The sequence below is a fragment of the Benincasa hispida genome, chromosome 4 (assembly GCF_009727055.1).
Source record: "Benincasa hispida cultivar B227 chromosome 4, ASM972705v1, whole genome shotgun sequence".
Lineage (NCBI taxonomy): Eukaryota > Viridiplantae > Streptophyta > Magnoliopsida > Cucurbitales > Cucurbitaceae > Benincasa > Benincasa hispida.
In genome coordinates this window covers 65,381,084-65,408,366 of record NC_052352.1, presented here as the reverse complement: position 1 = coordinate 65,408,366, position 27,283 = coordinate 65,381,084, and the positions used below count along the sequence as shown (strand labels likewise).

Here is a 27,283-nt window from a genome sequence, read left to right as displayed (position 1 = left end):
TTTATATAATTTTTCAAATCTTTATTCTAATTTTTGTGTCCACGATTATATGAATTTCCAAATTTTCAAATAAATTTATCAATTATAATTTTTTAGATGAATCTCAAGTGCATCGTAATTTTCAAATTTTGCAAATAGAAAATTAATATTTATGAAAATATATAAAGAATTTTTGGTATTAATCTATCTGACATTTCATCAAGAAAGCCCAAATATATAGAACCTTGTTGTTAATTTTGTTCGGGTACACCCAGATTCTTTAGATCTCCCAAATCTTTCATTTTTGGCAAAAAAAAAAAAACTTTGGGTTGAAATATTTTAAAAAAAAATTAGAAATATTACATAATATATAGAAAATGGATTCATCAAGAAAGCCCAAAACGATTGATGACTTAGAAAAAGTTAAATTTTTATATAAATGCCCGTGGTCGATCTCCGACGAGATGAACGGAGGAAAACTATTGTAACAAATTTTCTTTTAAAAATAAATAAATAAAAGTGCTAGTTTTGAAAGAAGAAAACTTGAAGAGACTATTTCTAACAATTTTCCCATCCTAAGCCCAATCTTTGGTTGAGGAAGGATCTAGTAAGCATTGACTTCTTACACACTTTTCTCATGGTCTGAACAGTAAACACTGTTCAAACTCATAGGTTATTATTATTATTATTATTATTATTATTATTATTATTATTATTATGTTCTAATTTAATCTAGAAAGTTTGTGGGCCAACTTCTGGGCACCACCCCTGGTGATCACCGCTAGCCACTCTGAGCGCCACCTCCAACGACCATCACGAGCTAACCTCCAGCTAAAATTTTTTTCCTAAGTCATGAGAGTCTTAGTTTAATTATATTAATATTTTTTAAAATACACTTTCTCTTTCTTCTAATATTTTTTTTTGTTTGGTGCTTTTTTAATTACTATTATTATTAGATTATCCTTTTTAATTCTCTCTTCCCTTCTTTGTTTAAAATTAATGTTCCTTCCATTTGGGAGAGTTCATTTATTTTCTATTTTTCCTAGTTAAAAATCAATCATCTATCTATTAAGATCTCAAGTATATGTCAAATATATTGATGATATAGTGGAAAATGTAAATATACCTCACATATACCATAGTTTAATTTTTTTGCGTGTTTACAAATATACTGAAAAATGTAAATATACATATGTTCTTCTATATATAAGATAATAAAAATTGCATCGTTCATGCACGTATCAAATATACACTGATTTATTGATAGAAAATTCAAATATATAGTATATTTACCTTGTTTTCTTCTTCAAAACTTCTCGTTGATTCTTGCTTTCATTTATGAGAGCAACAATTTTTGAAGTTTTTAAGATATTTTTCTTACTTGTATAGATAGGTTTAAAAAAAAAAATTGTTTTGGAAAATTCATAACCACAAGAAACTTCCCTTACATGTTGGAAGCTAAAAAAAATAGATTTGAAAATAATAGCTACAACAATTGTATAATTAGGTATTATGCATAAAAAACTCTAATTTAATTTAACATTTTTTTTTTCTGTTTTTCAATTTAACTAACTTGAAGATTTAGAATTATTTTTAAATGTAAAGGATTAAAATGTTGGTGAAAAATTAATGCTAGATAAAAATTAAAACTCAAATTTTATGGTTTTTCTTTTATTCCTCAAATGTGATTTGATTAAAAAAATTATAATTTTTAATAATTGAATTTAAGACTGAAATACTAGTTTATTTCAATTTAAAGTTAGCATATTGTGGTAAAAAAAATCAATTAATTTCAAATTAGTTAAAGTGACAAAAGTTTATAAAGTCTATTTTAAAACCTAGTAAAACCAAAATATCAAATTATTATATCAATAAATTACTATTTTCAATTTTTTTAAAAAAAATATTCTTCTAATTTTTAGTTTATTTTAAACTTAACTATATTAAAATAATTAAGATGACAAGTTTGAACTAATCCAAAAATCTAAATACTGATTAAATACAAAAAAATATTTCACAAATTCAAAATTTATAAATTTGCATTTCATTCTTAGGTTTCCTATGTTTGCACTCCAAACACAGCTTCTTAAACCTAAACTTCCAAAACCTGCACACAGTTTTCTTAAACTCAAACTACCTAAACCTTCCAACCTAACCCTTGATGGAATACAAAAGCATGTAACGGAAACAAACAAAATCAATAAACACTCTAATTACATTTAATTTGAGTTCTAAAGCATGTTATTTCATACATTCAAAAGAGGGTTTCAAGAAGAATATACATTTGATGATTTCTCCCAAAACCAACCTGCTCTTCACTCCAAATCAGCTCCCAATCGACAGTGAACCACCAATAGATCTTCTCTACTATTCTCAACATTGAATTTGAGTGGTGGAACTCGAATTTGAGTGAATTTGGTAAAGGATATTGAGGGTTATTGTGAGGAAGAAGATGAAGTAGCAGAAACAGTTTTCAGCTCAAGAAGCACTCACTTTCTTCTTCAAAATTGAGAGTTTTATATTTCTTCAACATGCAAGCATTACTCAACCATCAAATGGTCAGCACTTACTTCTCAATTCAAGTGAGATTTGTGTATGCTTGCAGGAAGAACACCTCCTACTTAAGGTGTTTTGTGGGCAAAACCCATGTAATCCAGTTTTTCCAATTCTTCACTTCAATAATCAATTAATTCAAAAAGTAATCAAAAATTGATTTAATCGATTCATAACTAATCAAATATCAAAATTCAATTTCTTAAATTGAATTTAAAATTGAAAATTAATTTTAATTTTAATTAATTAAATATATTTATTTAATTAATTAATTTAATATCAAAATATCAAATTAATCACACATTAAATTTAAACATGGATCTAATTCATGTAATTGATATTTAAACCAATATTTAAATATCATAAACTCTCCAATTTTGTTTAATTTCAATAAATTAAATGTTAAATAATTATATTAAATATAATTTATACAAACCCTAATTTGAATTTGACTTATCCAAATTCAAACCCTAATTTCAATTTGAATATTTCAAATTGATATCATTCCAAATTCACTCAATTTAATAATTCAAGGTGTTCATGTTTTAAGAGCTAGTAGAGGGACCTTATGGACCTACATATCATGAGCTCCAACGATTAGGATTAATTGGCTAAAACTCTTTAAACCAAATTAATCAGTATTCGTTAACTATCAAGTCACACCACTACACTTAATAGTTGTACTCTCCTCACTGTAGATATATTTGTTTCCACAACATGGTTCTGATACCAATTGAAAGAAATCGAACACGAGGATTTCTATGAGCAGCAGAAGGATCATTCCAAATTACAACCGTATATGAACTTTACAATTACATTCACAAACAGAAACAAACGATTATGCGAAATACATAAATTACAGCATGTTATACAAATGATCAAGGACAAGAGTAACACACTTTTGTAGACTCATCACAAAGCTTCTTGATCACGAACGCTTTATCACAGCAACACAACAACAGACGAATGTTCGCCCAACACGACTGCTACACTGCACAAACACCGCGCACTCGAACTACGCGATCGCCAAAGTCATGAACACCCTGGACACCACGAACGGCCTCCACAGAACCTCAACAGTGTCAAGTTGAGTATGACACCACCAAAAAGGCTACCATAGTATTCTCGCGGTGTGAGAATCCAGAGGGTGGGCTCTATGTGAACTTGGTTTGAGGCAGAAAGCAGGAGGAAACACAATCGTATAAACAATTGAGTAAGTGGGAGATGGACGAATCTATCGTATTGGTCGATGCCCAACCATTTAGGAAAAAGCTAAATGATCGTCTAGCAAAAGCTATACGATTGTTTAGCTCATCGTTTAGCTGAGTATCTATTGCATAAGAACACTCCATGATTGTTTAGCTAACTCCAAGCTGTCAATTAGTAAATCTAATTTACCTGACAACTTCCCATGAGAATTTTTTTCGAGATTGAAAATCTCAAAAACACAATTTTGCAAATCTTTTTAAAAACTTACTAAAATTAGGAAAATCTTTTTCCTTTTATCTCATGATTACCATGAAAACCATCAACAACCTCCCACTCAATTGGTTATTAGAAAAAAATAGATAATTATCCAATAATTAATATTATTATAAATATAAACGATAACCAACTATCATACTATATTTATAACCTATAGTTTTAATATCCATTATGCCCCTGTAGTTACATCTAACTCCTTAAGTACCAGTGAATCTTCTAATGAACATAATTCATAGTCCTACTATGACTGAGTCCTCTCTTCCAAAGAGAAGCTGTGGCCACTATGTTCAAACCCCGAAATCAGCATTTAAGGGAGCAATCTATCTACTTACCCCTGCTTCGAGGAAGGAGTGAATTCCATCTTATGCATTGAGTTCCCAGCTCCCAAATCAGACAAGTCCAAAAAAAAATAGCCATGTTGAGTTGGCAATCTGGCCACTCTCATCCATACTAATCAAAGGACCACCCTCGAAGGCAAAAGTTCCAAAAACATTCAAGATTGAGGTCCTATCACCTATGGTCGTTTAGGTGAGATGTAAGTCTCCAGTATCAACGGCATTATATATAGAATATAGTTATCACATGGTCCGATCTTATACAAACTCTTTGTATAGGACACCTCCGCTTGCATGTCTTTGAAAGAAATCGAACACGAGGATTTCCATGAGCAGTGGAAAGATCATTCCAAATTACAATCGTATATGAACTTTACAATTACAATCTCAAATAGAAACATACGGTTATGCATCTAAATACAAAAATTACAACATATTCTACAAATGATCAAGGACAAGAGTAACACACTTTTGATGACTCATCACAATGTTCCTTGATCACAGCAGCACCGGAGGCTTGTCCAACACGACCGCTACACTACACAATCACCCGTACTCGAACTTAGCGATCGCCTCGGTCACGAACACCCCAACAACACGAACAACCTCCATAGAACCTCGACAGTGTCAAGTTGAGTATGACACCACCAAGAAGACTACCTTGTTATTCTCGATGTGAGAATCCAGATGATGGACTCTGTGTGGACTTGATTTGAAGCAGAAAGTAAGAGGAAATAAAATCGTGTAAACGATTGAGCAAGTGGGAGATGGAAAGAACATATCGTATTGGTCGATGCCCAATCGTTTAGGAAAAGCTAAGCAATCGTCTAGAAAAAGCTATGCGATCGTTTAGCTCATTGCTTAGCTGAGTGTCTGTCGCCTACAAACACTCCACGATCGTTTAGTTAACTTCAAGTTGTCGCTTAGTAAATTCAATTTATTTGACAACTTCCGTTAGAATATTTCCAAGAGAGGAAATCTCAAATCAACAATTTCAACTTTACTTTTACAAAACTTACTAAAATTAGGAAAACTTTTTTCCTTTTATCTCACGGTTACCATGAAATCACCAATAACCTCCCACTCAATTGGTTATTAGAGAAAAAGAGTTAATTATCCAATAATTAATATTATTATAAATATAAATGATAACTAACTTACCATACTATATTTATAACCTATAGTTTCAATATTTCATCTCATGAAACATATAAACCATAGCTCTTTTTCTATTCCATGGTACTTAATGTAAATCTCATTTAGATTAATCCTCTACTAGATGTATCTCATACATCATATCGATCATATCATATATAATCGAATTACCTCTTGTCAATTTGAACATTTCAAATCAACACCAAGAACTGATCCTCAGCTTGAATCCATTGAGCTACCAAGGGGACCTTATGGACCTGTAGCTCGAACTTCTAACGGTACGTGAATAACTGACTAAACTCTTTAGTCACGGGATTCACCATTCGTTAACTGTTAGGCACTCCACTAAAAACCGAAAACTAAATTCTCCTTACCACAAATATATTATGTGTCTATCTTAACCAATCAATAGTGCAACAACCCTTCACATATCGCTCGTAAGTACAGCTCGGCCAATAACTGTTATGCCCTTGTAGTTACATCTAACTTCTTAAGTACCACCGATTTCTCTAATGAACATAAATCATAGTCCTACTATGACTGAGTCCTCTCTTCCAAAGAGAAGTTGTGGCCACTATGTTCAAGCCCCGGAATCAGCCCTTAAGGGAGCAATCTCTCTACTTACCCCTACTTCAGGGAAAGAGTGAATTCCATCTTGTGTATTGAGTTCCCAACTCCTAAATTAGACAAGTCCCCAAAAAGGTAGGCATGTTGAGTTGACAATCTGGCCACTCTCACCCATACTAATCAAAGGACCACCCTCAAAGGCAGAAGTTTCTAAAACACTCAGGATTAAGGTCGTGTCACCTATGGTCGTTTAGGTGAGATGTAAGTCTCTAGTATCAACGGCGTTATATACAGAGTCTAGTCATCTCATGGTCCGGTCTTATACAAACTCTTTGTATAGGACACCCCCGCCCGCATGTTTCCACATAAATGGTCAGGATCTACCGTCTGTAGTAGTTTACAACACTTACATACCTCTACAAAGCGGGTCGTATCCGTAGTGTCACCAGGATCAGGTATCCCACCTTAATCCTTATACTATAGACCTATTTAGGTTATCACTTAAGACATGATCCGCTTGTATATCACATATACATGCTTAAGTTTACATAAGATAACCATGGAGCTTTGTTTATTGGATATGAGTAAATGCCAGAATGAAATAACAGTTATTTTATTCATAAAACAATGTGTATCATTACAAACAATGAGACTTCGGGAGAATTAGGACACTAATCCCAATAGTTTTATGAACGGTTTGTATTATGGATGTTTAAAGGTTAGATCTTAATTTTACTGCTTTATTTTTATGAATTCTATTTATAAGGGTCTATTGTTTTGAGCATTAAATGCTATCGAGTCTGTATTTTCATTGTCTTGAGTTGATCGTGTTGTTCCCAACAACGTTCTAATGAAAACAAGGCTTAAATTGAACGAGATTCAAAGATTCGAAGAAGATCAAATTTGTACAGTAGGCGACTATACAGTAGTGTTAGTGTTGCGTCGCTATGCTCTAGCGTCGCGACGCCACGATGTAGCAGATGGATTTCTTCTTTATAGCGTCGCGATACTCCAAGATGGAGAAGAAGCACATTTCAGCATCGGTTCGCACGCAGTTCGATTCGATTTGAAGCTGGTTCGGGTCCAATTTGCTTGGTTCAAGCGGTTCAAGGGCGGTTCGGTTGTTGGAGATCTGGTTCGTATTGTTTCAAGACCCGGTTTACCTGTTTAGAACCGATTGAACCTTTTATTATTGTAATAGGTAGTTTGATTAACTAAATTAATATAAATGTTATATTAATTTAATTAATGCTTTAGAAGTCCAATCCCAATCCATAATTACTATTTAAATTATGCATGTGATGCATGGTTTAATTTTGTTATATATGTCATAATGTATGTCATATAGTAAAATCCCACCATAAGTTATGCATTATTCATGCATCATTTATATTATAAATGTTATAATATATAGTTGCATAATTTAATTTTATAGTATGCTCATGTATCATATAATATAAGTGTTATATTATATGTTTGCATGCATAAATAACATAGCCATGCATCATTTATATTATAATAGTTATAATATATAGTTTAGATGTGTGGATGCAACGTATGTTATTTATTTCATTACTTTAGTATATAAATGTGTATATATATAATTAATTAATTAAATTAAATTATATGTGATGTAATTGATATAATGTATTTGATACATTATAATATAAAGTATTTTAAGAGGAATTTGAATATTATTCAAATACTAATTATATAAATGAGTTTCATATAATTAATTTTAATATAAATATCATTTATGTTAAATATCATAAATAGTTGAGAGGAATTAAATATTTGAATATGATTCGAATATTAATTATATGGATGAGATTCATATAATTAAATTTTAGTATAAATGTGATTTATATTAAATGTCATGCATAGTTGAGAGAAAATAAAACTATAGGTTAATATGTTATATTTGATATAACATATAGTATATATATATATAAAAAAAAAAGGTAGTTATAATATATATATATATATATATTATCTTTTAATTAAATTAAATTATATTTATATTTTATTTTAATTAAAGGGAGGGGGGTACAACTCCCTCCCCCTAATTCTCTAAGCAAAAACGTGTAGTGTAGATAGTTGAAAAAGTCGTCGTCTTCTTCCATTTTTCTCTTATTCACCTTGTAGTTTTCACATAGAAGAGTTTTCTTGGAAAAACTATTCTCCTCCCTCAATTTCTCCTCTTCCCTTTTCTAAAAAAGTGCAGGGTCCACATTCTCATTCCCAAGAGAATACAGAGGGTTCTCAAGTGATGGTGTTGAATTGAGATTCCATATTTTGGAGATCGAGGGTTTTCGTGAAGATTTTTTGGCTTCAAGGGTAAGCATAATTCTTCTTCTCTTTTTCTAATTCCTTTGTTAAAATTGCATGTTGTATTGTTTAGATTGACAATGCATATTCTCTTTTCTGATATGTAATTTATGAATTCTATGAAAAATAAAAATTGGAAACGATCCCAGCTTTCGCACAGGAACCTTCATCGGTTTCCCTTCAATGATTAATAATTTAAAACACTTTTATTAGTCGGGGTTGGTTGCCAGTGGTGGTAACCAGCGACAACCATGGAGGAGGTGAGACAAAGGACTAGTGAGGGTATTTGATAAATTTATGTATTATACAAATTAGGGAGAGATTAACCATTTAATACTCAAAAATTATTTTTTTAAAAAGTTAATTTCAAGTGTTTCTCTCTAACCAACTTATTTTATAAACTTATTTTTTCAAAAGCTATTTTGAGTGGTTGTCAAACATTCTATTTTTTTTTTTTTCAAAATTAAACACTCAAAAAGTTAAACCAAACCCACACCAAGAGCATGTTTGACTATAAATTATATATATATATATTTGTTTAAACTATACTTTGAAAGTGTTTAAATGCTATTTGAGTGATTGTCAAACACTTCAATTTATTTTTTCAAAATGACTTAATTTCAAAATTAAACACTTAATTATACCAAACACACACTAAATTTATTGAAAAATTTTAGATTATAGACATGGTTTCATTGGGAGAGCATTTTCCATCTAACTCTTGTATTCTAAATAAAATGGATGGTTCTCCAAACTTTTGTGATTATCCTTATTTTGTTGTTTCATTTAAAATTTTTGTAATACATTCACTCCATTCAATTTTGTGTTCGTCAAAAAAAGAAAAAAAAAATCTCTCTTTCAAGTACAACAACAAAAGTAGTACAAAATTCAAATCTCTAACTTGTTGGTCAATAACATATATCTTAATCAGTTGAGCGATATTCAAAAAAGTCATAAATTTTTACGATTAACTATTGTGTACTAAACTAGAACTCGATAATTTAATAATAGAGTAACATACTCACTAATTATGGTCTACACGCTATATTTCAATTAATACCATAGTCTAACAGTCTTGATTCACCGTAAATTGACTATTTCATCACATATGCATTCAATTAGATATGCTTAATTCAAAATTTGAATTGAAATTATGAATGAAGGTGGTAGACTTAAATCTTGGCCTCTTAATCCAAAGTATATATCTCAAAGTTCTCCTCAAATTAGCATTTACTTTATTTTTATTATTTGGTTGAAAAACAACCATATTTTCGAGTTAATAATTAAAGAAAATAATATTAGGGTTGAAATAGTCATTTTATGATGTTTGGCACGCGTTTGGATTTGCTTATTTGGCAATGTCTAATCATTGAAGAAAGGATTGTGGCCTTCCTTCCTCAACCCGCATTCATGGAAATATTAGATTCACAAATCTCTTCCTCCTTTAAATCCATAATTTTTCACCCCCACTTTTCAACCCCATAATTCTTTTTTCTATTTTCTCATAAAGTTGACAGTAATCATTTATGCCAAAAAAATCAACCCAAATCGACTTGTTTTCCACTCTAAAGAATATATTTTGAAGTAATTTTTAGATGGTTAATAAAATTACTTTGGTTAAGTTTAAAATCACTTGCAAATATATCTTTAAACCATGTTCATTTTGACATTTTGTCCATACATGTGTGGCTCTTTCATAGTACAATCTATTTGAATTTTACTTACTCGTAATCAAAGGCCCCAAACTTGTCTCAGGTGGAGTGACTATTATAGTCCACTCAATGTTTGGGCCTCCTATTATGATAGTTCGAGTTTCCAATTATTCTAACTCATACTTAGTTCCATTATAATAATTGAAGTTTTCAATTATCTGACACTTACTGTAAAACTATTTGAATACCCTTAATGTCTGTTTACTATTTTGTAACCATCATCTCTTATTATTTGGAATTCATATTAAAATAGTTTGCACACCACACAGACAATCCTCTCTCATCAGCTGTGGCAGGAGATGCTATCTCCCCCAACGAGGCATTTTTGGATTGGTTTTTGAGCACATCGAGTAGAGACAACCCATTTGTCAGGTAAAAGAACTCATTGACATCAACGAATCGCGAACTTGCTTGCAAGAATCCTGAGCTCGTAATTCACAACATCCAAACCCAACTTCTTGTGTCTTAATCTAGGGCCAAATATGTCGAGAAATGTTGTGTTTGATACTGAAGATTGATGCAATTACGTCTTTTATGTCATTTTCGTTGTTGTTGTCATAGATGAATCAGTCGTGGACGTCGAGATAGGCGTGGTAAATGATTTATTCCTCAAGAAACTGCATTTGGTTTTGCAGCATTGTACATATGCACATCTTATGGGGCTTCCAGCGAGGTTGTGGATCCTGACAATAGCAACAGGCGGGCTATTGAATTCAAAGTTCCTCCGCCTTATTATAATAGAGACTTTAATTGTGTTAATTTTGTATATTATATTGAAGAATCAACTTGAATCAGAATACAATTATAAAATAAATCGACACAAAAACCCAACAAAGGAAAGTACCATAAAAGAACAAATACTATAAAGAAAAATATTAATTATAAATAAACCCCTAATTTACTTAAATAAATTGAATCACGGGTTCTGTTGGGATTGCCGAATAAACTTAGGGGTGTTCTACAATGCATAATTTCTTGAGCAATCGACATGACATCGAACCTTAACAGAAACTTGACCTTCCAAAAACACAGTCGCAAAAATACTCAAATCTCGATCATTGGAGTCGTTTAGGGCGAAAGCCATGTTACTGTTGTCTCAGTCGATTAGTGCTTCGTACACAAGAGAGTCCCACCGATGTGATTGGCATTGTCCACCTTAGAGGGCATTGGATCTCACTCTAATTGAAACTATAAGTCCATGAGGCAGAAATAGCTAGGCACGAGACCATGTGCTTGTGTAGACAATCCTCTGGCGAAATAAACATTGTCGATATCCTATTTGGAAAATGGTTGAACGATTGGTGGGTAGCGAGAAAAACAAGAGTCTGATCGGGAAGGGTCACCATTTCTTGAACCCAAGACCAAGTATAGCGTATTCCATACTATTTCATGTAACGTTGTGCAATTCGTTATCAAATACCGTCATATAATGAAAATCGAATCGTGTTGTTCAAATGTTGTCCCTTTTCGAGATGCAGTGGGTCCCACTTTCTCACAAATGTCCCTTTTCTTTTTCCATTGGTATTATAATTTTATTTATATGGCCAAGGTTGTGGCAATCTATACCTATACCATATATAAATGGGCTAAGAAGGGAGAACTTTTATCTTTCCTTTTTGTGTTTACTTTTTTTCAAAATGCCTATTTTATCCTCATACTCCTTCGTTTTAAAATCACATTTTTTGAAAAGACCTCCCATAAAAAGGCACAAACGTTTTTCACGAGCGTGAACATTTTTCACGAGGCACATCATGTCTCCCAACAATTTTTGGTTAGTTTCCTTTTGTTACCGTCTAATAAAAGAATAGAAGTTATTTTTCTTTATTGATATATTTTCCCTTTTGCCAATAAATTCAAACCATTAAACTTAAAATAAATGCTTTCTAAAATTGGTCATGAATGAATAGAAAATTTCTTGCAAAATTAAAATAAATTTAGATTGTCTTCAAAATATTTCTCAATGCTAGACCCACAATTTTCTAAAAGAAACTTTTGTGGTGTGGTGGTGATTGTCAAAACAGTAATCTATTCCGCCGTGAGTGTTTTTTTACAAGGCACATCATGTCGTCCAACAAATTTTTTAATTGAACGATTAGTTTTTCTTTTGTTACGGTTGGAGAAATTCTTTTTTCTTTATTGCAATTTTTTTGTCCATAAATTTAGATGATTAAACTTAAAATGAATGATTTCTAAAATTGGTCATGAATGACAATAATTCATGTGGTTAATTAATGATGTTTGTTTGTTTGTTTTTTTTATTATGGATATATATATATATGTGTGTGTGTATTTGATTATTTATCTGTTTCACTTGCCACAAATTTTGATATACAATTTTTATGAACTTTTTTTCATAAGTTTTTGCATGTTTCTCCCTATGTGTCTATCGATCTCACAAAAGATGGAAGTGTTTATTTGATTTAAGTGTTTTTTTATCGTATTACTTTTAGTGTTGGATTCAATTTAGGGGCTTATTGTTTTTTTCTTATAAATTACTTTATTAAATTTAGGGATACATTCTTATTTGGTCTATTTATTTAATTTATTATTTTCTAAAACTTCTATTGACTCACTTTCTTTATTTTGCATTAAGATGGAAAACTATAGGATAAAGAAGAATTGGAAGTCAAGTATGTACATTTTCTCTGTTGGAGATTTCATAGATTAAGATCTCTATCCAATTTGATTTTTTTAATGTAATTGTAATGAATTTAATAAAAATAGAAAACAAAGATATGGAGGGAGGGCGAGAAATTTAGGGGTAAGAAGGAGATATAGAGAGAGGAGAAAATTAGTAAGAAGTAAAATTGATTAAATCTTCTTAATTTTAAAAAGCAAAAATTTCATCTTTCTCCTTTTTGTTAATTTAATACAAGGTAAGTTGTTGAGTGTTCTTTACTCTCAAGTTAATGAAGTAAGATAACAATTTAATTATATTCATTTTTTGATATTCTTACCTTCTTAAAAAAGTGTATGCTACTTGAGATTTATAAATTACATTAAAAATAATAATTATTAGCTTTTATCTAAATCAAATAAAGAGAGAGAGAGATTTTGTGAGATTTTTTTAAATGAAATATTTTAAAGAGTCACATAAATGTTAAATTTATAATAATGAGACTTGTGGAGAAAAAAAATGGTTTGAGGTTTTATTTTTAAAATTTTTAGATGAAGTATATGTTTTCCTTTTTTAGATATAGCACAATATTAAAACGGTTGGTAATAGTATCCTTAACAACAAAATTTCGTTTTTTTTTTCTTTGGCATCATTTTAGCATATAAAATCCAATCAATATTTGAAATAGACTCAAAATAAAATAATAATTTATGTTAGATAATAAAACACATCTACTAAAAATTTTATGGACAAAAAAAATATAGAATAATTTTAGAATTTTGTAGAACTTAGAAGTTAACAATTGGAGCAACTCGAGAAGTGGACAATGAAAAATGTTAGAGTATTTTAATAAATATCATTATATCTTAATACATTAAATATTATTTATATCCTATATTTACATGAAAATTAATATTTATAACCAATCATGCTAGATCATAGATTGAAGTCGATGAGAGATAGGAAAAATGAAAAGAAAGAAGTGATGGAAGGAGATAAATGATTTTTATCCATATAGTGACGGTAAGAACATTTTTTAAACGTTTTCAATGTCAAAGATATTAATGCAACTTTGAAAAGTTTGTTTATATTCTAAAATAAGGTAATAACAGTTTTCGTTTATATGCTAATGATTAGAATATTTTGATTCTTTTGTTTAAGTGTAAGTGTATTAATGAAAATTTTTAGAGTTCAATAATATTTTTTTAATACAAAGTATTAAAAATTATGATATTTATGGTTTTTTTTTTTTAAGTTGACATAATATTATTAGAACTCTTGAAAGTATATGAATATTTTTAAACAAATACAATTTCGTAGATATTTTCTATAATTTAACAAAAAATAATTAATTTTTTCGTATTCAAGAATTAACCAAGATATTCTAAAAAATTGGGTAACGAAATTATTATTATTATTATTCCATTTCATATGAGTGGTGATGTATATGAACTATGCAACTTGGTGGAGGAGATTGTCTCCTTGTCTAAGGGTGTCCGAGTTGTGTCTTTCACCTAGTGTCCGAAATCGGTGAATGAAACGACGCACCGGTAGCGGTATCTTACGGTGATTTTGGGGTTAGTTTCTCATATGGCGGTGTCTTACGGTGATTTTGAGTCTAGTTTTGTTGATCTATCTTCTTCCTTCTTTAAAGAAGCTAATAAGAGGCCGTTTGATAACGTTCTCGTTTTTCGTTTCCCGTTTCTAGTTCATTTGTTCATTATTCATTGTTCACTATTCCTTGTTTCTTATTTTTTAAGAACATAGAATATGTTTGATATTTATTTATGTTTCTAGTTTATTGGAAAAAAAAAACAAAAAACTTGTTTGATAATCATTTCTCGTTTCTTGTATTTGTCTCTCCCATTTTCTCTTATTCTATAATTTAAATATTAATTAATTTTGTAAAATAAAAGATATATGGCATGTACTAAAATATAAAATAAATACTTATATGACATTTACATTATCAAATATACATAAGTCTTCATGCAAAATTGATAACAATATTACAATTGTTTTTATTATTCATATGCAGCTAAAATTTGATTTGCAATATTATTTTTTAGTCAAGTTATTTTTTTAAATGATGTCAATTAAATCCAACTAAATTATATTATTATGTAATTATCGTAAATGTAAAATATTGAAATGAATCTAAATGAATGTTTTGCTAAACCAAATTTATATATTATAAAATTTTAAATGGCCTTGTAAGTACTAAAAGAATAAATAATTTAAGTTTAAAATAATATAGGAACATAAACATTACAAAATTTAAAATTAATATTTAAATAGGCATATTGAAATTTTGAATTTTAAAAATCAAAACAATGTATAAATTTAAATATTGGAAAATTCAAAATTTACAAATCCAAATTAAATTGACAAATAAATATAAAAAGTAAATAAAGAAAATTAATAAAAAATTAATAAAGAAAAGTAATAAAAATAAAATAAAGAAATATAGATAATAAAGAAATATAAAGAAGAGTAAAAATTGTTCAACCCAAGATTCAAACCCAGGTCTGTGCTATTATTTTTGATACTTGAGGTACACATGCTTCAAGTATAATTAAATAAAAATGAACGCCGTTGTTCCCAAATTCGACCCTATTCTTAAAAATGTTTCTCAAATTTTAAAAATAGGAACAATTATCAAACAAAATCATTTTTTAAAGAATAAAAAACATAAAATAAGAATTTTGAATGTTATCAAACGAAATCTAAATATTCTTTTAGATTGCCTGTTTAATTCTCTTCTACTATTTGTGAAGAGGCTTGTGTACCGGTCCTATTTAATTTATAATACTTCTTTCCCTGAAAAAGAAAATTGGGTACCAAAATGTTTATATATTTATTTTGTTTTTAAATTTGTCTTGATGTACTAAAACTGCGTCGTATCGAAGCAAAATGTTACACGTTTGTTTACACGTGCGGTGTGGCATTGGGGTTAAACCAGACCCAGCGCAATTCTTCCAAACGAGCGCTCAATCCCGCCGCTTATGGCCAACAGCAGACGCGACGATCCGACCCGCACCCGATATTTCGTCTCAGAATCGGCCCGATTTCCAAATTTCCCCTCGTGGGTTCGTGATTTTCCGACTCTTTCTGCTGAAACTCCATCTTTTCAATCTAGATTTCAGTGTGGTTGCAATATTTCATTTATTTTAATTTTGTCTCCCAATAGTAAGATAATTGAAATGGATGGAGTGGAGCGTGGAGCTTTGAAGTTTGGTGAAGGGAAAATTCTATCAATTTCTGCATGTTGTTTCTTTTCTTGTTCTTGCATCTTTCTGTTTACTACTATTCTTGCTTTTGCATCTACTATTTTATGCAGGTTATTTTGCATTTGTATACCGAATTCCTGTTTGTTCCTATTCTTTGGATTTTAGAGCTCGATTTTATGCTCTCATTTTTATATGCTTGTTCGTCTTGATCGTTTTATTTTGGTTCAAGGATAAGAATTAGGAGACATATATTTGATTTCTTTCCTTACTTTCTTGATTTTAGTGCTCGATTATACGCACTTATTTGGTTTCTTGATTTGGGAACGGGTCTTTTTCCACAATTTCAACTGTAGTTAAGAAAACAAAGAAATTCATAGGTGGAACTGGAAGTAATTTTTAAGATCTTAATTTTCAAAAATAAAAAAACCAAAAACTAAGGCCCATTTATTAACTATTTTGTTTTTGGCATTATGATTTTGAAAATTATGTTTGTTTCCATACAGTTTTTTATATGTTCCCCACCTTCCTTAAACACACATTTGAATTTTAAGCAAGATTTCAATAACAAAATCAAGTTTTCAAAAAATAATTTATTTATTTATCCCCCCCCCACAAAAAAAAAAGAAAGCCATGGCTTGGTTTTTAAAAGCATGATTTAAAAAGTAGTTAATCAAGAAAACTAGATGGAGAAGTAATGATTGTGAACTTAATTTTCAAAAGCAAAATGAGTTACCGAATGGGGTCTAAATGATTATCAAATGGAGCTTAAACATTTAAAATTTCTATATTACCCAGGATTCATTTTTATTAGATTGGTGTTCGTTCTGAAGTTAATATTTTAACAGTTTAGAGTTTAACCATGATTTTAAAAGTAGTTAATAAATCAAGAAAACTAGAGGGAGAAGTAATGATTGTGAACTTAATTTTCAAAAGCTGAATGAGGTCTAAATGGTTATCAAATGGAGCTTAAGCATTTAAAATTTCTATATTACCCAGGATTCATTTTTATTAGATTGGTGTTCGTACTGAAGTTAATATTTTAACAGTTTAGAGTTTCAAAAAATGAACTTTGTACGTGTATGGTTTGCACTGCTTTTCTTGATTGTGTTTCATCTGATAAACTTGAAATTCTTCAAAACAAATGGAGTCTTGCTTGAAATGTTGCCAGTTCTGATAAATTTATGTTCATTTATTTGATGCAGTACGTTCACATTTGGTAAGCAATGAGTGATACTATAGACTTGACGGGGAATGGAGGTGTTGTGAAGACAATCGTAAGGCATGCCAAAGCCAATGCTAATGCTCCAACTGATGACCTTCCTCTTGTCGATGGTACTTTTTTCTTAGCAAAACTATGGTTTATTTTTTCACCGACATTACATTTACTAAATACTGAGACTGATAGTGATAGTATATGAGTAAAATTCAAGAGGAAGACTTCAACAAGTTACCTTTGAGCTTCGGTTACTTGGTGTTTCTGCCTGCTTTTCAAGTATCAATTGATAGATAGAAACTTCTCTTTTTGTCATTTAATTTCAGTTTCTTCCCGTGTGGATATACTTCATAATTACTTGGCTGTTGTGCTTTCATTCACACTGCTGCCCTTTGGTTGATGTGTGATTGACGTTCCCATGAGTTAGAGTTTACAACTGATTAACCTGCTTCTCTTTCAACAGATCTCCCTTCACTCCATTCCGCCCTGTTTATCCACCCCACCCCCCCGATAAGTACTTTAACTTTTTGTTCCTCCAAAAATTTTAGTTAACTTTTTCCATATGTTGAGTGGAGCAGTGCATTATGAAGGAACTCTAGCAGAATCTGGTGAAGTATTTGATTCAACTCGTGAGGATAATACCGTCTTCTCTTTTGAGCTTGGAAAAGGATCCGTGATCCAGGCTTGGGAAATTGCTGTCAAGACAATGAAGGTAAAAGGAAACATGCTTTCCATCAGAAATAAATGTAGCATTTTGTGCTGTTTTGTTTCCTTCTACATACTATTCTGTATTGTTCCAACAGGTTGGAGAGGTTGCAAAAATCACTTGCAAGCCAGAATATGCTTATGGAAGTGCTGGTTCTCCACCAGACATCCCACCAGAGTAATGTCCTTGCTCTTTCTTCTCCCACTTATTATAAACGAGACACCGGAGTTCCTAATGGCTTTATGATAATGTCTCAAATTCATTAATAGTATTTTGCTTTGACTCGGACTGGACCTTCCAGCCCCTATTTTCACTATATCTCACGAAGTAATAAGTTTGACATTGCAATTGCAATGGATAACTCTATTCGAATGGCTCTTGTATATGTGCTTCTCAATTTTAGTTGATAAATTCATAAGCCTCTGCCTCATTCTCATGCAGTGCAACTCTTATTTTCGAGGTGGAATTAGTGGCCTGCAAGCCCCGGAAAGGTTCAAGTCTAGGCAGTGTTTCTGAGGAAAGGGCCAGGCTCGAGTAAGAAATGCAGTACTTAAACAATCCACTCTTTTAAAAAATCGTCAGTAATAAGTTATTTCTTACAACATTGTTGAATCAGAGAATTGAAAAGGCAAAGGGAGGCTACTGCTGCATTAAAAGAAGAGGAGAAAAAGAAGAGAGATGAAGCCAAAGCTGCGGCAGCTGCCCGCATTCAAGCCAAGTTAGAGTCCAAGAAGGGCGGAAAGGGGAAGAACAAAGCAAAATAATGTTGGTACCCTGTCGCACTTGATGCTGTTACGATGTTAAAGATCAGTTAAACAAAATAAACGGGATGAAACTTTGAAGCCATGGGATTGTAATACATTTGAATTTGCTGCAGCGAATAGGATGATACAGTAAGATTGAGTGACGTTGCTTAATATTTTGATTTGTATGCTGAATGTTAACTTGTCATTTTCCTCTTAATTTCACTGATTAGCTAAGAATAAAATGACCCTTTTTACCGGCTTCTTTTTACAATATTACACAACAAATGAGCCAATATGTAGAAAATTTTCCTTGTAGTGTTTAGTTCTAGAGGTAACAAGTACTTTGCTAACAAGGATTGGAATAGTACATTGAAGACAGTGAAAGAACAAAACTCTGCTCACTCACAATGATCAGAGACTCTATCACAAATGATCAACTTCAAGAATACAATTAAATGGCTCGTCAGAAGTTCAAAGATACAGAGCGGCAACTGCAATTCCTGTAATGCCTCTACCCTTAACCTAATTACACCACGTCTGTTCATGTCCTCTGCTATTTAATGAGTTGTCAAGCATCGTTCGATATCCAATTAAACCATATAAGCATCAGTTTCCCCTTGCCCCTGTTCTGACCACCCGGACACCGCTCTAAATTTACAAACAGGGCATGTTCCCTGCTGTCGCAGCCACGGATCTATGCAGTTGGCATGGAACTACAATATCGAATTCAAGAATAACCAAATTCAAATTAAAAGAACTCTTGGAATTCTAGCAGGTAGAAGTTATATCAAAATTTAAGGAAAGAGGGACTGCAAGAAGCCTTCAAAGAAGACAGAGAAAACGAAACAACCAGGACAAGTAATAATAACAAAAATCCAAATTCCTGAATTTTAAACATGAAATATTAGTAACCATTTGTTTGGAAGGAAAGGCGGCATAGAGATAAGAGATTAACCTGATGTAAACATGGCAAACTACGTATGAGTTCACCAACATTTACTTGCTCCAAGCAAACGCTGCATGTGAGTTCATCCTCAGAGGTCTTGGTACTGCCAACTGCATTAACTAAATCTTGTCTCTTCTGCAATCAAAATTAAAGAAGAGTACGTGAAAATTGATAACTGATGAGAATAGTGTGTGGTATACAAATAATAAGCTAAAAAGCTGGAAAATTTTGGCCTTCTGTCTCTTTTCCGCACTATGTTTCCTTCTAAAATGAGTAATTATTGAATTTGTAATTTTCTAGACACCGTTGAAGGCCAGAATCAAACATGTAAGGCAAAAGTAACCTAATCGATACCTCGTTAGATTCTGAAGATGAAGCTTGCTGATTTACAGAGGGATCGCTGCATATAATTTAATGGAAACTTAATCTTAGTTTTTTTAGTACACATAGAGTACACACGTATCTTATCGTTGAAAAATCTCAAGAGTACAGAATATATGGCTTCCAATCAAAACTTAAAATAAAGCAACAGATACCCTAACTCATTCTGGAATGTAGAATAATATGACATCGATTACCTTTGAGGACCCGGAACCTTGTATTTATGAACGGGAAGAGCATTTATTTGTTCCTCACTCATAGAAGGTGTTGTCGGAGCATTATCAGAATCCAAAGCTCTCAAAGTTTCATAATCTGAAGGATAAAAGATATGGTTAATACAGCATCATCCATATAATGATGATAAGCTTGAAAAATAAAATAAAATAAGAAAAAGAAACCCAACAAATTTAAAATTTCATGGAGTACTATACTGTCCATCCCAACCATACTGCCAGGAGCAAGGTCAGGGTACTTTCTTTTCAACAATTGACAACATGAAAATCACTACTTCTATCCTCTTCGACTTCATGCATTTACGGCAAGCTTATCATGTCAGAACGTTACCAAAGAAGTCTGATCAACAAAAAATTCCCCAAATTTGGCTATGTAAGGAGTGAATTTCTAGCATTTTCAGAAACCCATATCAAAATGATTACACACTTCAGAATCTTGTCAAAGAAATCTGATCAATAAAGTTTCCCCAAATTTTGCCATGAAGTGGAAATTCAGTCTCAAATTCCCTCACACACGCGCACACACAGAGAGTTTATGCCACTGAAAATTGTTGCACTTTTTGGATTTGAACCATACCTAGATCATCGAATTCCCGATCTAGCAGAGCAAGTTGAAGCCTTAGCCCTTGTAAACGCCCTCTAGTTGCAAGTGCTATTGATGGTGGCATATGTAACCTCAATTCAGTGTGACCAAGAAGGCCACTGGCTGCCATAGCTCTTGCTTGGGCTTGAGCCTGAAGTTGTTGACAAGTTGCGTACATCCTTAATGTTGTAGCCATCAAAAAGACACCAAGCACAAGCCAGAGCTAAATATGCATGTTCAAAGGAAGAAAATGTAAAGATTCGTATCAAGGGTGAGAGAGTAAGACCAATCCACTACTTATTCACAGTGGAATATGAAACTTACCAGAAAGTTCGGTGACATCTGGTGAGAATTTAATATCATGAATAACAAAAGGACTGGAACAAAGTCAAGGAGTTAAAACAATGCAATAGATCAAAATCATCACATGAAACAGACATCTGTCTGTACATAGGTGACATGGTACCTGTGACGAGAAAGGCAAGCGAGTTTGAGTTAACGGGACGAGCTGCATGAACCCGCTGATTGTGAGCAGGAAAAAAAAAATCTTCAAATTAGAATCATAACTAGTGCAAAATATCTAGAAACTTCCAAGCATTGATATTAATAAGTCAAGAGTACGAAATATTGAGCATACCATTGCACGCCGTTCAGGTATAAATCCAGATAGACCATTTTCTATGTCTGGAACTCTTGTTCCACGGAAAACAAAACTCATGTCTGCAATAGTTGCAACAGCTAGTTGATTTTGAGTAATGTGAATCTACAGAATGAAAGTCATATGAATTTATGGCAATAATCTGCAGAACACGTAAAGAAAAAAGAAAGAGGCTCCAGTATCTCAATAGACAAACAAAACGATGCCTGCATATCCTTACCATGCTAACCCATCATTCTTAGCCCCGATGGATTATTCAACAAACAAATAACATGAGAATTGAAGTTTAAGGAATCAAAGATTCATATTAACCTAAACTTTGACGTTCCTTTAACCATATATAAATGTACAGATGTAATGTCCATGGCTAAACAATAAACCACTCATATAAAATATAATCATAAAATAATTTCAAAGAGTTTGAAGTTCTTGTAAGCATTGACATGTTCGTATACGGTACATCTAGTACATGTGCAATTCAACAAGAAGAGCATAAAATCCCCAATTAAATACTCCTTAGTTTTCAAATTCAATGCCTAATCCAAAGCCTCATTCAGGAGCTGACCATCTGCGTCATAAAGATTAGATAACTAAAATTCATTGATTCCTTCAGACAACATAGACGAAATATATTAATCCTGAAAACCCTCAAGGAAAGGAACTGCATTGTCTGAAAAGTGAAAAGATATCCAGAAGTAGACAAGACATTTTTCCATCATTTGGGCATCCAATGAAACCAAAGGACTGTAAGAAGAGTGTCCTCAAACTCAAGTGCATACAGACATTCAATATTTAAAAGATTGAGGTCTCCACTAAAATGCAAATGCTCAACTTCGAAATCAGAACTACTGGTCGATTGTACCAGATCAGCTTCGAATTCTTTTCATCTAAACTCCCAATTGTCGACATTCACAGCCAACCCCCACAGATAATCAAATGCAACGAAAACATTATTCGATAAACAGAATCAGACAGACGCAACAATTCTACAGCCCTATAACTACAAGCTTGGATGACAGTTAAACAAGTGAAATTCAAACGATAATAACAATCACTCAATCAAACAACCCAGAAACGAAATACCAAGAAATAGAAGGCATAAGAGAACAGGGATCAGCAAATAATCTAACCCGAACGATCCTTGATAAGGGAAATCCGAGACTTACAGAACAGAATCGAGTAAATGGGGTTGATTGTGTAGGTCTAAAAACGACAAGGATTGCTTTGAGTCGAAAAGTTTTGATGATGGGGTCTCTTAAAATTATGCGAAAGATGAAAAACCCGGCTGTGGTATGACGATGGAGAAGATGAGGGAGCGAGTCGAGTGAGGGAGGTGACTCGGACGCGTTGAGTTGCTTTGTGACCCGTCTTTCGCTTGGCTTCCTACTAAAGGAGGCTTTGGTAAAACGAGTTGAATGCTCAAAACGACGTAGTATTTGTTGGTTTGGTCAAATTCTAACGTCTGCTTTTACTTCTCTAATCTCTAGACTTTTCTCAAGCGTTACCGAACCGCTCATGCTCTCATATCATTTTATACCTAACTATGATTTTGTCAATTTAATTATTTATCTTTAAAAAAGTTTCCATTTTAAGAATTATAAAAAAATCGTCTTATAATTCCATATTTCGGCACATTTTTATTTAAATTTAATAATGGGAAGATGATAATTGGATGATTGACTTTTTAAATTGTAACGAGTTTTTTTATCCATTAGATCAAGTTTATATTGATATTATTAGACATATTAATCAATATAAATAACAACTAAAGCATAAAAGGCGAATTAATTTAGGGATTACTTGGGTTGATTAATAAAACAAGCTTTAACACGTGCATGCGTTAATCTCATAAAAAGTAGCAACAAATAACCTACTAAGCAATAGACGTAAAAGTTTTACGGATTGAATAGATATCTTTCCTCTATGTTATATTGGGTATTTACCTGTGTAAACATAATTAGTTTTCTGGACTAGTTTTTGTTACGAGTTGTAAATTATTGGTTAGCAAGCTATGTAATCTTCATCTATATATATAACGAGAGTTTTTCCTCATTATCAATAAGATGGATGAATGAGTTTCTCTTATATCCTAATATGTTATTTCAATATAGGTGTTTAATAATAATCAATTTCATTATTTTGAACGTGTATAAGGTAAGGAGTGGTGTGAAGTTTGAAAAGTTGTGAACTCTTAGGGATCCACGATATAATAAATTAATAAGTATAAATTTGATTTTTTTTAGTTGTGGGTCCACGAACTCCTTGTGCCAACCAAGAAATAGAGTTTACAACTTTCTACTCCCCACTGAGCAAAGAAGTCGAGGAACGAAGATGTTTCTCTATTAATAGCACCCCTAACCACAACTCATCCGTTGATTCTTCAACATCAGTCGATTCAGACCTCCACTTAGTTTCACCTAAGCTTTATCTTGGTCATGGATAGATCACCTAGGTTCGGGTCCCCGCCTCGCTCCCTTTGAGGGTATACTCGGAAGGGTCACTGACGCTAATGTTCCACTTACTACCATATCTGAGGTCGGAGCCTACTCTATTCCCAGCGTAGTCTCTTTCGATGAGGTAAGACATGTAGGCAGATCAACTCATCAAGTTCCCATTGAAATAGCATCTACACAAGGAAAAGCACTTGTCGTTCTTTGGTTATTAGGGGTGTGCCAAAAACGTCTGAATCAAACCTGAAACCGACACGGGTGGGTAGGTAGAGAACACCTAGGGGCACAAGACAACTCTCTTTAAGGAACTTGGCAAAATAGCCCCATAACTTCGGGACAAGGGGTGCCTCCTCATAGAGGGGGTCATAGTGACCAGGCCCGGGCGATTGTTTACCAAAAATATAGGTCTCCACAAAGTCGTAAGACCATGTATAGGGGCTAACGCCTACCCAATGCTAGAAGGTCAAGGAAGTTAGTGACCCGATGATAGGAGAGCCAGCAACCGAAGCCCCAATGAACGACGACTGTAACTATAACGGTCCTAAGGTAGCAAAATTTCTTGTCGGGTAAGTTCCAACTCGTACTAAAGGCGTAACGATCTGGGCACTGTCTCGGAGGGAGGCTCAGTGCCGATAGAAGAGTCATGAAAATAAAAGAAGAAAAGAGTCAAAATTCGAGATCGGAGATCAGGTTTTTTCTCAAGCTATCTCCGTAGAAGGGAATACTATGATTTGGCAGGAAGGGTAAGCTAAACCAAGATATACATGACCTTATGAGATAGTAGAACGGATCGGACCTGCAACATACAAATTAGCCCTACTATTCGGAGTTATCTAAGATACACGATGTTTTCCATGTATCTATGTTAAGGAAGTATGTATTGGATCCTTCACACGTTTTATAAGTTCAACCAGTGCAGTTGAAAGAAAATTTATCATATTAGGAAGAACTAGTGCAGATTTTGGATAGGAAGGAGCAAATGCTGAGAAACAAAATTATCCCACTAGTAAAAGTACTGTGGAAGAACCATGAAGTAGAGGAACCTCCGTGGAAGGTTGAAGTGCAAATGAAAAGTAGATACCCACATCTCTTTGTATGAGGAAGCTTAAGGCAAATTTTGAGGACGAAATTTTTAGGGGAAGGTGATAGCTCTAAAAAAGAGCTATAATTACTAGCTTAATAGGTTCATTAATAGATTTTACGTGTTAATTATCCTATTTTGTAGATACTGAGAAACCAAGAGATAAAATTGACCATTTGATTAGAAATGTGGTTAATTTGAAGTAATTTGGAAGTAATTTGAACATTTGGGCTTCAAAGGAGGAGAAATGACCAAAGTGCCCCTGATTGTAACGTCTCAACCCTCGCTCAACACTTTAACGCAACGTTGTAAGACAGTAGGTGTTGGGGTTGATGCCCTAAATCTCATAGGGTCTTATAGTTTGTAATTGTAATGTACAAACATATTATTTATTTAATAAAATATATGATTATTATTTCATTTTTAGTTGCATTAACCACAAACCAATAAACTAAGATCCAAAGTTATCTTGTAGCTTAAACATGTAGTAGAGACATATGGTGGATAATGTTTAAGTGATAACTTAAATGGTCTATAGTAGATGGATTGCTGGATACCTTATCCTGGTGATACTACGAGTATGGCTTGCTTTGTAGATGTTACAATCGTTGTAAATTGCTACAAATGATATGATCTTGATCATTCATATGGAGATATGTGAGCGGGGATATTCTATACAAAGGAGTTTATATAAGACCATACCACAAAATGTTTAGTCTCATTATATAACGCCGTTCATAATAGAGACTTACATTTCATCAGGATGACCATAGGTAGTAACATAATCTGAATCCTGAGTGAGTTGTGAACTCCTACCTATGAAAGTGGTCCTTTGATTTGTATGGGTGAGAGTGACCAGATCACTGACTCAATAAGCATAGCATTTTGGGGATTTGTCTGATTGGGTAGTTGGGAACACAGCTATATAAGAAGGAATTCACCCATTCCCCCACATCGGGGTAAGTAGATAAATTGCTCCCTTAAGGGCTGATTTCGGGGCTTGAACAATGTGGCGTCACACCATTTCCTGGCCCGAGAGGGGTTTGGTCATAGTTAGACTATGATTTATTATTCATTAGAGGAATATGTGGTACTTATGGAGTTAGATGTAACTGAAGGGACAAAACGATAATTTTGGCCTAGCTGTACTTATGATCATTTTGTGAAGGGTCATCATACTATTGACTAGTTATCCAATGGACATAGAAGTATATCTGTAGTGCGAAAAGTGCAACTGTCAGTCTTCAGTAGAGTGTCCGACAATTAACATATGGTGAGTAATTAATTAAAGGAGTTTAATTAATTGTTTACGTACCGTTTGAGCTTCAAACTACAGGTCCATGAGGTCCCCCTGAGAATCAGTTTTTGGATTAATTTGAATTATTCAAATTAATTGAGGGAATTAATTATATATGATATAATTAATTTAATTGTAATTATATATGATATAATTACTATAATGTATTTGATACATTATAATATAAAGTTTACTTGAGAGGAAATAAATATTTGAATATTATTCAAATATTAATTATGTGAATTGAATTCATATAATTAAATTTAATATAAATGTGATTTATATTAAACATCATTGGTGAGAGAGAATTGAAACTATAGGTTATATTATATTTGATACAATGTAGAAACTATAGGTTATATGTTATATTTGATATAATATATAGTTTAATATATATTATGTGATAAGGTAGTTATTATATAAATATATATTAAATAATTTATTAAAATAAATAAATAAATAAATAAATTTAATTTATTTTTTAAAAATAATTATACGAGGGAGTTGTAACTCCCTTCCCCTTCTCTCTCACCCAATACGTGATAGTGGGGTAGTGTGGATCATCTTCTTTGGTGTGTGTTTTACAGAGAACAACACAAAAACATCCCCTCTCTGATAGAATATATTAACATGCAACAGAGAAAATCAGAATCAATAAGCACTTTAATTATACTTAATTTGAGTTTAAAACATGCTTCAAAATAACTATTACAAAAGAGGGTTTGCTGAACACAATACCTTTGATGAATTCTCTTCAACACCAACTGAGTTCCATGTGAATGTACTTCAAGCTACAAGTAGACCACCACGAAGATCTTCTCTACTATTCTCTTGCAAAGATTGTGTGGTGAAAACACTAAATTGAGCTGAATTTTAGGAATATATAAAGAGGGTTTAGAGGGTTACGATTTTTACAGAGTTCTTGAAGGAGTTCTTGAAAGCTTGATCTCATTATTGAGCCCAACACTTTAATTTATAAAGCTTTCATCATGCAAATTCATGCTTTCATGAAGGCCAATTCCTACTTC

General features: G+C 32.3%; 2 protein-coding genes across 7 annotated transcripts; one reads left to right on the top strand and one right to left on the bottom strand.

Moving 5' to 3' along the window:
* The first annotated feature begins 15,663 nt into the window (after positions 1-15,663).
* On the top strand, positions 15,664-18,868 carry LOC120075780 (peptidyl-prolyl cis-trans isomerase FKBP20-1). Of its 2 annotated transcripts, none has more exons than XM_039029448.1 (6): positions 15,664-15,820; positions 17,164-17,293; positions 17,753-17,886; positions 17,978-18,057; positions 18,322-18,414; positions 18,497-18,868. In XM_039029448.1, the coding sequence occupies exons 2-6, from the start codon at positions 17,185-17,187 to the stop codon at positions 18,642-18,644; spliced, it is 564 nt and encodes a 187-aa protein (XP_038885376.1). In that variant the 5' UTR covers positions 15,664-15,820; positions 17,164-17,184; the 3' UTR covers positions 18,645-18,868. The 2 variants fall into 2 exon arrangements, with proteins under 2 accessions (XP_038885376.1, XP_038885377.1); XM_039029449.1 differs by lacking the exon at positions 15,664-15,820 and adding an exon at positions 15,878-15,998.
* A 51-nt stretch (positions 18,869-18,919) lies between these two features.
* Positions 18,920-22,817, bottom strand: LOC120075779 (E3 ubiquitin-protein ligase SDIR1). 5 transcript variants are annotated; one of them, XM_039029443.1, is made up of 9 exons: positions 22,594-22,817; positions 21,407-21,532; positions 21,236-21,290; positions 21,094-21,146; positions 20,764-20,992; positions 20,151-20,265; positions 19,927-19,972; positions 19,582-19,707; positions 18,920-19,339 (listed from the first exon to the last, which is right to left on the bottom strand). In XM_039029443.1, the coding sequence occupies exons 2-9, from the start codon at positions 21,485-21,487 to the stop codon at positions 19,217-19,219; spliced, it is 828 nt and encodes a 275-aa protein (XP_038885371.1). In that variant the 5' UTR covers positions 21,488-21,532; positions 22,594-22,817; the 3' UTR covers positions 18,920-19,216. The 5 variants fall into 5 exon arrangements, with proteins under 5 accessions (XP_038885371.1, XP_038885372.1, XP_038885374.1 ...); XM_039029444.1 differs by having other exon boundaries at positions 18,922-19,339; positions 22,558-22,817; XM_039029446.1 differs by having other exon boundaries at positions 18,922-19,339; positions 21,407-21,489; positions 22,558-22,817.
* Between the last annotated feature and the right edge of the window lie 4,466 nt (positions 22,818-27,283).

Excerpts from the sequence above, each read along its gene's own strand:
- LOC120075779 (XM_039029443.1), bottom strand. The coding sequence starts at position 21,487 with ATGAGTTTTGTTTTCCGTGGAACAAGAGTTCCAGACATAGAAAATGGT. Across the intron at positions 21,291-21,406 it reads TACCTGAACGGCGTGCAATG|CGGGTTCATGCAGCTCGTCC; the intron begins GTATGCTCAATA and ends GCTCACAATCAG. Across the intron at positions 19,708-19,926 it reads CATCTTCAGAATCTAACGAG|AAGAGACAAGATTTAGTTAA; the intron begins GTATCGATTAGG and ends TTTTGATTGCAG.
- LOC120075780 (XM_039029448.1), top strand. The coding sequence starts at position 17,185 with ATGAGTGATACTATAGACTTGACGGGGAATGGAGGTGTTGTGAAGACA. Across the intron at positions 17,294-17,752 it reads TGACCTTCCTCTTGTCGATG|TGCATTATGAAGGAACTCTA; the intron begins GTACTTTTTTCT and ends TGAGTGGAGCAG. Across the intron at positions 18,415-18,496 it reads GAGGAAAGGGCCAGGCTCGA|AGAATTGAAAAGGCAAAGGG; the intron begins GTAAGAAATGCA and ends TTGTTGAATCAG.